The sequence below is a fragment of the Artemia franciscana genome, chromosome 7 (genome assembly GCF_032884065.1).
Source record: "Artemia franciscana chromosome 7, ASM3288406v1, whole genome shotgun sequence".
NCBI lineage: Eukaryota > Metazoa > Arthropoda > Branchiopoda > Anostraca > Artemiidae > Artemia > Artemia franciscana.
In genome coordinates, this window is record NC_088869.1 from 39096368 (window position 1) to 39109290 (window position 12923).

Here is a 12923-nt window from a genome sequence, read left to right on the forward strand (position 1 = left end):
TTTTGAAAAATGTGTCATTTTTGTCGATTTTGTCATTTTTTATTAAAAATGAGTCGTTTTCTTTGATTGTGTCATCGTTTCGGCTGAATGTATCATTGTGTCACGCAACATCAAAGTGTGCCATTTTGACAAAAAATTTGTCGATTTGGCAGCCCAGCTCTACGCAATGGAACTGAAAAACAATATTGTGATTGGGGTCTGTTGGGTCAACACGGGAGATCCAATCACACGCTAAAATCAAGAAGTCTCATTTGGGGCATTTTTGAATTAAAATCTTCAGACCAGTGAAGAAAGAGTCTTTGTCAATATTTGTTGCCGTTTCTGCTCAAACGGAATACCCTCCATAAAATGCCGACTGTCCTCAACCATAAAGGAGACAAATGGTTATGGACGTAAATTTAATAAGTTCTACAGCCCTGGGTTCGTTTTAAATGGTTCCACCGAGCTAAAGATGAAGCAAAGGAAAATCTGGCAGATACTTTGAATTTTCAGAACGCGTGATTTGAGATTCGGTTCTTTTATAAAAACCATAGCTAGTTTCTGCAACAGTTAATTCGTTTTCTGACAAAAAATGTCTAGACCTGAACATCAAGCACCACCAGAGATTGTAAGACAACATGATCTATCTTAGAGTACTAAACTCAATTCAACTTTTTATTTTAGACCAGGCTACAATACCTCTTAAATCTCGTCTGTGCTATTATTTAGTAGCTGTTTACTATTTTGGAAAGATGAGACGATTTTTACTTAAGTAATCCTTCACTCATAAGGAAATACTGTAAAATTCTAGAAATTAGGCCTACTTTCAAACACTTACTTAAATCATTCCTAAATGTAGATAATTAAGCTTAAACCCAACTCCTCCACCTCCAATAGACAAACATTTAGCCCAAATGGTAAACTTATAGCAGTTCATGTAACTGGCTTACCAATAAAGTGAATACACCACTTGATGCTTTTTTTATGTTCTTTATGAATATAGGCTACTTGACTTGACTTTATTAAACAAGAAATGATATACATAAATCTTATACAAAGGAGATATTATACAAAGGATACAAATAAATAAATAAATATATTTGCAAATTTGATGGTAGGCTGTTAAGCCTATATTATAATATAGTAATTGTTTCTACTGTATTATCAAATTTAAGCACTTTTTAACCTAAACAAGTTAAAATTCTAGTTGAGTGACTTCTTGCAATCTCAGAAAAAGGTTAGATTAGGAAAATGAAACTTTCAGGGATGGGTCTGCAGGCTGAAGTGTGTCCCAGGAAGGTATTTTGAAGTACCTACCTCCACTCCTTCTCCCTCTAGAGGGCCCTGACTTTGATGAACTTCAAAAATATGTGTGTTATTAAAGTGAAACCTTGTAAAATAGATCTTCTGCTTGAATGAAGTACAACAAAATTGTTTTCATCTTCACAACTTTGCTCAATCCCAATTTATAAGGTTTTAAAGATATGCAAATACATTTCCTAAATTTGGTAAAATTCTAGTTGAGTGACTTCTTGCAATCTCAGAAAGGGGTTATGTTAGGAAAATGAAACTTTCAGGGATTGGTCTACAGGCTAAAGTATATTGCAGGAAGGTATTTTAAAGTACCCACTTCCACTCCTTCTACCTCTAGAGAGCCCTGAAATTTGCCTACATGACAGGTCTATACCTGTTGAAGTTTTGACAAAACAACATTTTACCTTAATTTTCAGTTACCAGTTACTTTTTCTCTGCCTTTAGTTCTGAAAATGCAATTCCTGTTATTTGAGTAGAATTTTGAGCCATATCAATGTTTTTTTTTTGTTTTTTTTTTTAATATAGGAAATGTACTTGCATATCTTTAAAACCTTATGCATTAGGATTAAGCAAAGTTGTGAAGTTGAAAACAATTATGTTCTACTTCATTCAAGCAGAAGATCTATTTTGCAAGGTTTCACTTTTATAACATACATATTTATGAAGGTCATCAAAGGTCAGGGCCCTCTAGAGGGAGAAGGATTGGAGGTAGGTATTTCAAAATACCTTCCTAGGATGTACTTTAGCCTCTAGACCAATCCCTGAAAGTTTCATTTTCTTAACCTAACCCCTTTCTGAGAAAGCAAGAAGTCAATCAACTAGAACTTTACCCTAAACTAACCTTATTATAAATATTTTTAGCACTGAGAAAACATAGCATAACTTTTTGAAAATGATTGAAAAAGATGGTGATGAGAAAATTTAGTATTATTTTGTGGAAAACAACTGATAACTCATACTTTGATTGAAAATTTGTCTTTTTTAGGAGCTCAAAAAGTGCTTCAATTTGAATTTGTGGTATAAGTGATTATTATATTAATAAAGAATATAAAAAAGTTATTGAGTGGTATGTTCACTTTATTAGTAAGTTAGTTATATGAACTGCCATAATTTTTTGAAAACTTATCATTTTTAAGAGCTCAAAAAGTGCTTAAATTTGAATTTTCAGTAGAAGCAATTATTATATTGATAAAGAACATAAAAAAAGGCATTGAGTGGTATATTCACTTTATTGGTAAGCCAGTTATATTAACTACTGTAATTTTACCACCCAAATTACATATACCCAATGAATTTCAGTAGCACAACTCTTTTCTTCCTACAAAAGTAGGCCCAGTTCCTAGAATTTTATAGCCTAGTGTTTCCCTATAGAGAGAAGGAGTTTTAAAGTAACAGGTAAAGTTCAGTATTAGGGACTATTGAGAAAAAAAACATGTTAAGAAAACAATTTTTACTTTACAACAATCAAAAGAGTTATAAGAATTGTTTCTATTGCTTGTTTAGCCTACTGCTTGCTATTAAGTCATTCTACTAAAAATCAGTTTTGTACACCTTCAGGCTATATATTTGCCCATTAAGAGGGCTAGGGTAGAGGAAAGATATAGGTATGCCAAGTAGGTTATCTAGAATTTTTAAGTAGGCCCAGTTCTTGGAATTTTATAGCCTAAATTAATAGTTAAAGGTCTACATTAGAGGCTATTGAGAAGGAAGCATATTAAGGAAACTTTCATTTTTCACTTTCATTTTTGACACAACTCCCACTGTTGCTGGTAATTTTTGCTACTGATTATTGTTTAACTGCACATTTCTTTGTTCTCGTTGTTGCATATCTTGTAAACATAGTTTTCTCTGTTCTTCATTTTCATTTTGATTTGTTCTGATCCTCATTGTTGCATGTATTGTAACTGCATATCGTTTTTGTTCTTCACTTTTGTTTTTGAGATGTTATGATTCTTGCTGCATCTTTTAATTTTTTCTTTTAACTGCACTTTTTTATGTTGATCAATTTTGTTTTTGACTTCTTCTAAGCATAGGCTTCACTAATATTGTATTTATTTGATCTTTATTTTTGTTTATCATTCCTTCCAACATTTTCCTGGTTCCTTTTCCCTCAGCTGCTTGGATTGGTCTTATCCCTTTTGATGGTCTTGGTTGTTCAGTATCACCCATATATTTACATTTCTCAGGTCATTCTCTTGATCTTGTCTCATTTGGTGGTCTTGTTTGTTAGGTTTAACTTACGTTTTTGTCCTCCTTTGTTTTTTTTTGTACTCACTTTGAACTCATCAGTTTCCATTTGTCTCTTTTATATATTATGAAACTGATTCAAATACCTTTTGAATTTTATGTCACCAAATATGGGCACATGAACTTACATATTTCTAAATTTTTGTTCTGCAAATGCTTCTAAAACGGTTTTAATTCCATTTTCATTGTTTCTTCTCTTTCAATTAGCATAATTGCTAAAGTATTTAGTCTTATTGGTTAGTCTTATTTTTCTTATTGGCTTTGGCCTGGAAAATATCTTTCTCCAGAAGAAATGCTTACCAGAGTTATTAATAATATTCCAAAATTTCGAAAATCAATTGTTCATTTTTATGGCAGTGCAGGGCCCAAATGTGCCCAATCATACGAATCATACTTTTCCAGCCCTGAATTTCTGTCCAGTCACTTTGACCTGCTCCTTCAACAAGTCTGCATAGTTTAAATTCTTATTTCCAAGTCCCAGCATGCACAGTGAGATTGCTTTGCTGAACTTTTATTTAGCTTTTAATGTGCACTTATGTGTATCCATTCTTTGTTTTACCCATTGAATACAAGCAATAAATTAATAATTTAGCCAAAAAACAGGGCTAAACCTTTCACAAAAAGCTAAACAATAAATATCTAATTTCTTCCATGAAAAAAAAAGATTTAAAAAGTGCTCCAGTGACAAGCTATTCATCAATCTATCCATAAAAGTGCTAATTAAAAAAAAATTGAATCTTTTTAGATAGGGTAAATTGAATAAAGCTAATAAAATAAGAAAAGCAATTAAAAAGGAAACATGTAAATCTGACCAATCCTACAACAAGAATAAGGCCAAAGAATTGTTTGCCAATAAACCAAAAAATTGGAATTTCCAGGTATAAAAGTTGTTTGGCAGGAGTCTAGACCAGCTTGATTCTGACTTACCTGAATCCCCAGAAGTTACGTCTAATAACATTAACAATTTCCTTGCTTGTATCATCCAGAGCCTTCCAGCACTGTCTTATCAATTTCCTACTGATATTCTCCCATCTGCTTTCCCCTCCTTATTCTCCATCTCAGATCAAAAGAAAAGTTGGAAAGCTACAAAAAACAAGTGTCTGCCCTTTAGATATCCCACTTCCTCTTATTAGTACTTTCAGTGACTTTCTCTCAAAGCCCTTGTCTGCTATTTTCTATGAGATTTCTGAGTTTGGTCAATATATGCAAATTTGGAAACAGGGTATCATAACCCCCCTGAAAAAGAAAAACAGAAAACCCATTTTGAAGGTGTTCATCCTGTTTCACTCACTCCTATATTCTCTGAACTATATGAAGGATTCTTTGCAGACTGGCTAAAGCTAGAAAATCCTACCTTTTACTTACCTGAGACAATTTGGGAACATCAAATCCACTTCTAGTCCCCATTACCTTGTTTTTCTTATTGACTCATTTGGAAAATTCTTGAAAAACTAATTGCTGGCTAAATTTAATTTCCATTGACCTTCAAAAAGCATTTGACCTTGTCAATTACAATATTTGGTTGCGAAACTTTTAATTGAAATCAATATTGGTCCTTTCCTGGTTAAATTGGTTGCCTCCTTTTTATCAAATAGATCACAGGTAGTCAAATATCAGATTCGATATTCCAATTCCCTCCCTGTCCACAATGGAGTATGCCAAGGTACTACCCCTAGGTTTCCTCCTTTTTTCTGTTATGACAAATAACCTTGCTAAGGAATTTCTTGACAGATGGAAATTTGTGGATAACCTAACGGCTGTTGAAACCTGTTACCAAAGTTTAGTAAGGAACCCTATGAGTATCCTCAGTGATGTTGCAGATGATACTGCAATTTTGGACATGAGAGTAAATCCCTCTAAATCTATGATAATGCCAATATGTTTCTTAAAACCTCACCCCTTTTCCTTAACCCTATCCCCCAGATATTTCTTTGTCTTCCTTTAAATTACTTGGGGCTACAATTTCCTCTAATTTAAAGTGGGATATCCATTTTAAAGATATTGTCCCTAAAGCTAATGTGTCCATGTCTCTTCTACTGCTATTGAATAAATTTACCCCCCCCCCCATCCCATTCTTTATGTATCCATACTTCCTTTGTCAGCCCACATCTTGAATATGCATGCCCAGTTTGGCATCCTGGTATATCCCATGATGAATAATGAAAAACTGAATCCACTCAAAAAAGAACCCTGAGAATGATTTTTAAAGAAGCTAAGGTACCATACTCACTCCTTCTAAAAAAAGGCCAAGCTGGTAACTCTTGAGCACAGAAGAGGAACATTGTGCCTCCGTTTTGCAAAAAAATGCAATGATAAACCTTTGTACAGAAAACATTTTCCCCTAAAGACACTCCCTATCCAGACTCTGCCTAACACTTACTGTTTCTGAACCTGTTCCTATCTTGTCCCCTTTCTGTTGCTTAACCTTCAGGTATGAAAAAACCTTTCCCCCTTCATTACCAATAAAATGAACTGCTAGTTTTTTTCTTTGATACTGGTGATACCCAAGCTTTATGTTCATGTGATTCTTTGTTCCCTCCCTATTGTCTATATGTACTCTTTTAAACGTTTTCAACACTAATTTTATCTTGCTCTTTTTTTGTTTTGTTTTGGTTTTTACCTTTTTTTAACTTTCCAACATTCAGAAAAGCCTTTTTTTTTTTTTTACTAATCAATGGTTTTTATGGTTTTGTGACTCCAAAATGCGAATTCAGTTCTTCAGGGCTTGTGATAGTCATTTTTGAAATTAAATATTTATCTTAAAAATAGGGCTACATTTTGGGCTATAAACCTACTAGATATACTCTCAGCCAAAAGATGAGGCCCTAAGGATAAAGGGAGATGTTATTATGTTATATTGATTAACCAAAATGGTGATATCCACCTTTGGTTTCTTCAACATTTCTAAAATTACATATAATTTTGTATATCAAACAAATACAAAGTAGAAACAATAGGGAAAATCTTTTCAAGACAGTGGAAATCAATTCTGTGAATATTTCGGCCCTATGTCCAAGGGCCGTCTTCAGCACAATACTAATTCAGCTCAACCAGGAGTCCTGGTTGAACTTTGTTGAAGTAAGGATGGTTGCTTTATGTTCTTTGAACTACTTTGAACGAAATACCTGTCTCACAATAGGTTTTTGTGCTTTCCATCCTGATCTTTAAATCAATCATCATTACTTCTATAACTTGCTTTATGGAGATAAAAAGTCTCTCCTCAGGAGACAATGCAACAAGATTCATCATCTGTAATTCTTCTTGGGAATATTTTTGGTTTAGATACCCTGTGGGATGTCAAAATTGGCTCTAGACTGACGTGTTCTGCAGTTTCTGTTGCAGTTTTTCACCACAGATTTGGTGTATTGAAAAATTACATCTTTCTTTTCAATTTCTTTATTTACTCTGTTAATTTCTCTTAACATTTCAGCCCATGCTGCCAGATACAAAAGGAAACAATGACAGAATCAGCATACAAGAGGCTTCTTGCTTCTAACTTTGTCTCCAGTGCACTATGCCCCTCTTAAAGCATATATAATCTCTATTATTCCATCAACTTTTTTTTTATAAGTACATGGGCAGCTTCAAATTTAGCTGATCATCTGACTTGTTCAGATGATCATCTGACATCAGTCTGACTTGTTTCTTTTGAATTAGTTTTAGTGTGGATTTTTATTATTTCCCACTTTTGAGATGAGAATTCAAAAAGTGTATATTCTTTGAACCATTCTAAATACTTGTAGAAGTTTCAGCCAAAACAGATAACATATTCACCTCAACTAAATGAAGTGAAGAGCTATACATAAAACAAAAATAACACCTTTGTCAATTTCTTGAAATCTTCTCTTGTACATATTTGCCTGGGCATATTTGCCCAGGAAATCTTCCTGGGCATATTTGCCCGGTTGTCATGTGACTGGCTGTTGCAAAAATTAATATCTACTCTGTTTTTTGTTTTATGATAGCCATATTCAAATGTTAGTGTTCTTCTAACCATTTTTACAAAATCAATAACACTTTCTTTAACTTAGTATTAAGCTTGCTTATTTTGTGTAACATATCAGATGACTTGGCTCATTTTTTGTAATGGGATGCATCTGGGGTGCAAACAGATATTATAATATAGAACTTAGCTTTCGCAGTGTTGCCAAGTAATTTTGCACTAACACAATTACTCATCATTTAAATAAGTTCTTTCCACAATGTCTTGGAGAGGTGTTTAATTACTGATAACCCATGTTTAGTCTAGGAAAAATATATAGTTGAAGAATAATTTAGAAAAACCTACTGTTTTTTCCAATAATACTAAAAATTCATAAGGAAAAACCTAATATGGTAACCCCTTGGGTGGTTCTTTCCTGTGAAATCTGAACCAGCCCACAACTTCACTAAGTGAAGTGAGTCCTTAATTATAACAATATAGATTTCTTTTTTAATATTTAGTTAGTCCTTTTTTCAGGGTTATTTTTTAATTTTGCTTTTCAGATCGTTTTGCTATTAATTGAACTATTTTAGTTAATTAATTAAATTAATTATTTTAATTCTAATTATTTAATTAGTTTTATTAAAAATTGAATTAATTTTATAAATAAATTTAATTATTTTGCTATTGATTAGAACCAGCTCTGCTTGGAGGGCATTTCTAAGATACTGCCATTTTGTGATTGCTTGGGCCTAGAAGATTGGATACATAGCAGGTTTACACCAATCTGAACTCTGCCAATTAATATTTAACCTTAATTTTAAAATTTGAATCTCTTTTTCTTTGGCTTTACTTCTGAAAATGTATATCAACAGTTTCTCATAAATTGGAGGGATAAATTTACAGATCTTTTTAACCAAATAAATTGGGATAAATTAAAGGTATTACTGAGGGGGAACTACTGAGGGGGATTGAAAAAAATGTAAAAAGTATGTATTTCAAGGTAAGGTGGTTTGAAATATAAAGTAGAGTATTTTCAGACCACTGTTTTTAAGGACTTCCAAGGGTAACATCTATTGAATGTCTGTTTTTAAGGTATAGCTTATAATTCTGCTATCATCCCTTGTATTTAGGTAGTTGTTCCGGGTAGGTTAAACAAAAATCTAAGGAAGAGGAAGGTCATCCATTGACCAAAATGTGTATCTTCTGGCGTTCTGGAATCCATTTCTCTAGGGGGAGTGTGTTTGAGGCATGAGGCAAAATCACCCCTCTTCTTTGCTACAATTCGACATAGGCTCACCCAACAAGATGTTTCTGCTTCTAAAAATTTTTAAGTATACTTTTTCCTGAGAGCTATTACTTCTCAATTTTGTTTATTTAGTGACAATTTAGTATACCAATAGAAAGTATTCTTTTTTTATTGGCTGATTTGTGTTTTCTGTCTTCAGTTTGTTGTCTTTAGATCTTTTTGGTCTGCATAAAGTTTTTTGTAATTTCAGTTCTATAATGAAGATGAAGCAAGGAAATACAGTCACAAGTAAGTTTAATTGTTTATTTTTGCTTAAGTTGCAATGTCCAGTTATGTCTTAGTATTAACTTGTTAAAATAACATTAGAAAGTGGAGACTTTATTGAAGCTTTTGGCAGTAGGCTCCTTGCCCTCTAGGCTAGAGGGTCCTCAGGGTATGGTCCTACTTACATGGTCAGGGTATATGGTCTTATCTATTGAGCAGTAAACCTAAAAGGGAATGAAGAAGTGCAATATGAAGAAGGAGCAAGAACCTGTATTACAAATCAAACAATCAAAGTTGAGCACAAAAAAACAACATTTGTCTCTCAGGAATTCATTTTGTTTTTTATTAACCAGTATCATGGTTTCCACTTTGGTCTTTTCTTTTTTGTTTTTCTTATTTTTTTTATTTTTTTTTTATTTGTATTGTGTTCATTTATGATTTCTTTACTATCCAGGGGACCAATTCAAACCATCAAATCTAAGTACACAATAACAACATTTGTCTCTCAGGAATTCATTTTGTTTTTTGTTAACCAGTATCTTGGTTTCCTCTTTGGTCTTTTCTTTTTTTTGTTTTTGTTGCTTTTTTTGTTATTTTTTTATTTGTATTGTGTTCATTTATGTTTTCTTTACTATCCAAGGAACCAATTCAAACCGTCAAAGCTAAGCACAAAATAAAAACATTTGTCTCTCAGGAATTCATTTTGTTTTTTGTTAACCACTATCTTGGTTTCCTCTTTGGTCTTTTCTTTTTTTGTTGCTTTTTTTGTTATTGTTTTTATTTGTATTGTGTTCATTTATATTTTCTGTACTATCTGCATGAAACCTAGATAATTTACTGTGTAGACATGGACTTCAACTGTCAGTGGAGCTCAACTGTCTAGAGTCTATGGCATGTTGCGGTTTTTTGTAGTAACCTTGTTGTAAATTAAATCCTAGATAATCTTAATTCCATGGTTTTCACCCCAACGTTTCCTGTTCTGCAGTTATTTATTTTAATACTGAAAAAAGTCAAAGCTGAGCACAAAAAAATTAATTGTGAACCTACTATTGAAGTAGGTAAAAAAAAAAAACGTACACCACACGTTTAATGCTAGAACAGGTTTGACAGCCCTTATTGAAACAAAATAAGAATTTCAAACTTATTGATAACAAGAGCTAAGAGCTCATATGGCACTTGTGACGAGGTGGGAAGAGCCAAGAGCTCATATGGTATGAGCTCTAGAAAAATTCCAAGAATCAATAGATTGCTTTATAAGGAAAATCAGAGGCTTAATCCCGGTCGGGATTTAAAATAAGAGCTCTGAGTCAGGAGGTCCTTCTAAATATCAAAATTCATTAAGATCCGATCACCCACTTGCAAGTTAAAAATACCTCAATTTTTCTAATTTTTCCTCTCCCTTCAGCCCCCCAGATGTTCGAATCGGGGAAAACTACTTTATCAAGTCATTTTCTACAGCTCCCTGACACGCCTACCAATTTTCATTGTCCTAGCACGTCCAGAAGCACCAAACTCGCCAAAGCACTGAACCCTACCATTTAACTCCCCCAAAGAGAGCGGATCCAGTCCGGTTACGTCAGTCACGTATCTACGACATTTATAAGCATTTTCCAAATTACTGGTTTCCCCCTCCAGCTCCCCCAATGTCAACAGATCTGGTTGGGATTTAAAATGAGAGTTTAAAGCACAAGATCCTTCTAGATATCAAATTTCATTAAGATCTGATCACTCGTTTGTAAGTTACAAATACCTCATTTTTTCTAATTTTTCCGAATTACTCCCCCCCCCCCCAACTCCACCAAAGAGAGCAGATCTGGTCCAGTTATGTCAGTCACCTATCTTGGACTTGTGCTTATTCTTTCCACCAAGTTTCATCATGATCTCTCCGCTTTAAGCGTTTTCCAAGATTTTGCCCCCCCCCTTAATGGCACTGGACCCGGTCGGGATAAAAAATAAAAGATCTGAGTTTCGAGGTCCTTCTAAATATAAAATATCATTAAGATACGATCACTCTTTCGCAAGTTAAAAACACCTCATTTTTTCTAATATTTTTAGAATTAATCTCCCCCCCCCCCAACTACCCCAAAGAGAGCAGATCCATTCCGGTTATGTCAATCCCCCCAACAACCCCTTCACCGGATAAGGTCGAAATTTATTATAAGAGCTCTGAGACATGATTTTCCTCCAAACATCAAATTTCATTTAGATCCGATCACTCCTTCGTAAGTTAAAAATACCTCATTTTTCTAATTTTTCAGAATTAACCCTCCCCCATTCTCCCAAAGAGAGCGGATCCGTCCCGGTTATGTCAGTTACGTATCTAGGACATGTGCTTGTTTTTTCCCATCAAGCTTCATCCCGATCCCTCCACTCTAAGTTTTTTTCCGAAATTTTAGGCCCCCCCCCTCAATTCCCCCCGATGTCACCGGATCCAGTTAGAATTTAAAATAAGAGCTCTGAGACACGATCTCCTTCTAAACTTCAAATTTCATCAAGACCCGATCACTCCTTCGTAAGTTAAAAATACCCCATTTTTCTTATTTATTCAGAATTAACCCCTCCCCCCAACTCCCCAAAGAAAGTGGATCTGTTCTGATTATGTCAATCACTTATCTAGGACTTGTGCTTATTTTCTCCACCAAGTTTCATCCCAAGCCCTCCACTCTAAGCGTTTTCCAAGATTTTAGGTTCCCCCCTAAATTCCCCCCAATGTCACCGGATCCAGTCGGGATTTAAAATAAGAGCTCTGAGGCACGATATCCTTCCAAACTTCAAATTTCATTAGGATCTGATCTCTCCTTCCTAAGTTAAAAATATCTCATTTTTTCTAATTTTTCAGAATTAACTCCCCCAAACAGAGCAGATCTGTTCCAGTTATGTTAATAACGTATCTGGGACTTCCGCTTATTTTTCCCACTAAGTTTCATCCCGATCCCTTCACTCCAAGCGTTTTCTAAGATTTTAGGTTCCCCCCTCCAACTCCCACCAATGTCACTGGATCTGGTCGGTATTTAAAATGAGAGCTCTGAGACATGATATCCTTCCAAATATCAAATTTCATTAAGATCCCATCGCCGGTTAGTAAGTTAAAAATACTTCATTTTTTCTATTTTTTTCGAATTAACCGATCCCCGCTCTCCCCCTCCAGATTGTCAAATCGGGAAAAAGACTATTTCTAATATAATCTGGTCCGGTCCCTGATACGCCTGCCAAGTTTCATCGTCCTAGCTTGCCTGGAAGTACCTGAAGTAGCAAAACCGGGACCGACAGACAGACAGACCGACAGAATTTGTGATCGATGGCATCCAAGTTCCATAAAAATGTGCACATGGTTAACAGAAGAATATCTTGTTTTTTTGTTAAGTAAATAAATGCTGCTATATTTATACGATAAATTACTGAGCTGCCAGCACATGAGATGTAATTACACTCTTCACATTTGACGAGGTGCTTTCTATTAAAGTTGTCTTCCAGGTTCTGTCAGGTTCTCATTCTGGGCTCCTTATTCTTGGTCAGAAAATATTCAAGACTTTTTAACTTAGAGCTCACTATTGGTTATGCCACCTTTCGTTTTCTTTTTAAGAGGATAGTGTACCACCAAAATCACAAAAATGTTTTTTTTTTTTTTTAGCAGCATCCAATTTACAGTTTGTGGTTGCTTTCTGGTGGTTGTTAATCTGCTTATTTTGCTTTTAAGCTAAGGTGATGGCGTATTGCCTTAACTATCGTTTTCAAATTTTTACGGATTTTAAGCTTTTTCTTAGCAGCAAAAACAAGATATTTTGATCTAATAACTCCGGCCCCTACCCTTCAATATTGATAAAATGAGCTAAAATTTATTCTAACAAATTATGTTTAATTAAAGACGCCTATATAAAGGTTAGAGTGTAGACTTAGAGGGAGACAGCGTTCAAGTTAAAGAATCGTGGCATAACAGCCCTTTGAAAG

The 12923-nt window shown here is 34.3% G+C and overlaps 1 protein-coding gene across 1 annotated transcript in view; it reads left to right on the forward strand.

Annotated features, from left to right (window-relative positions):
* Window positions 1-450: 450 nt before the first annotated feature.
* LOC136029261 (probable 18S rRNA (guanine-N(7))-methyltransferase) overlaps window positions 451-12923 on the forward strand; it is a 38636-nt gene continuing 26163 nt past the window's right edge. The window contains exons 1-2 of the mRNA XM_065707502.1: window positions 451-607; window positions 8962-8999. Of these exons, the coding sequence (XP_065563574.1) occupies window positions 572-607; window positions 8962-8999 (74 nt within the window). The 5' untranslated portion in view covers window positions 451-571. The remainder of the gene's footprint in view (window positions 608-8961; window positions 9000-12923) is intronic.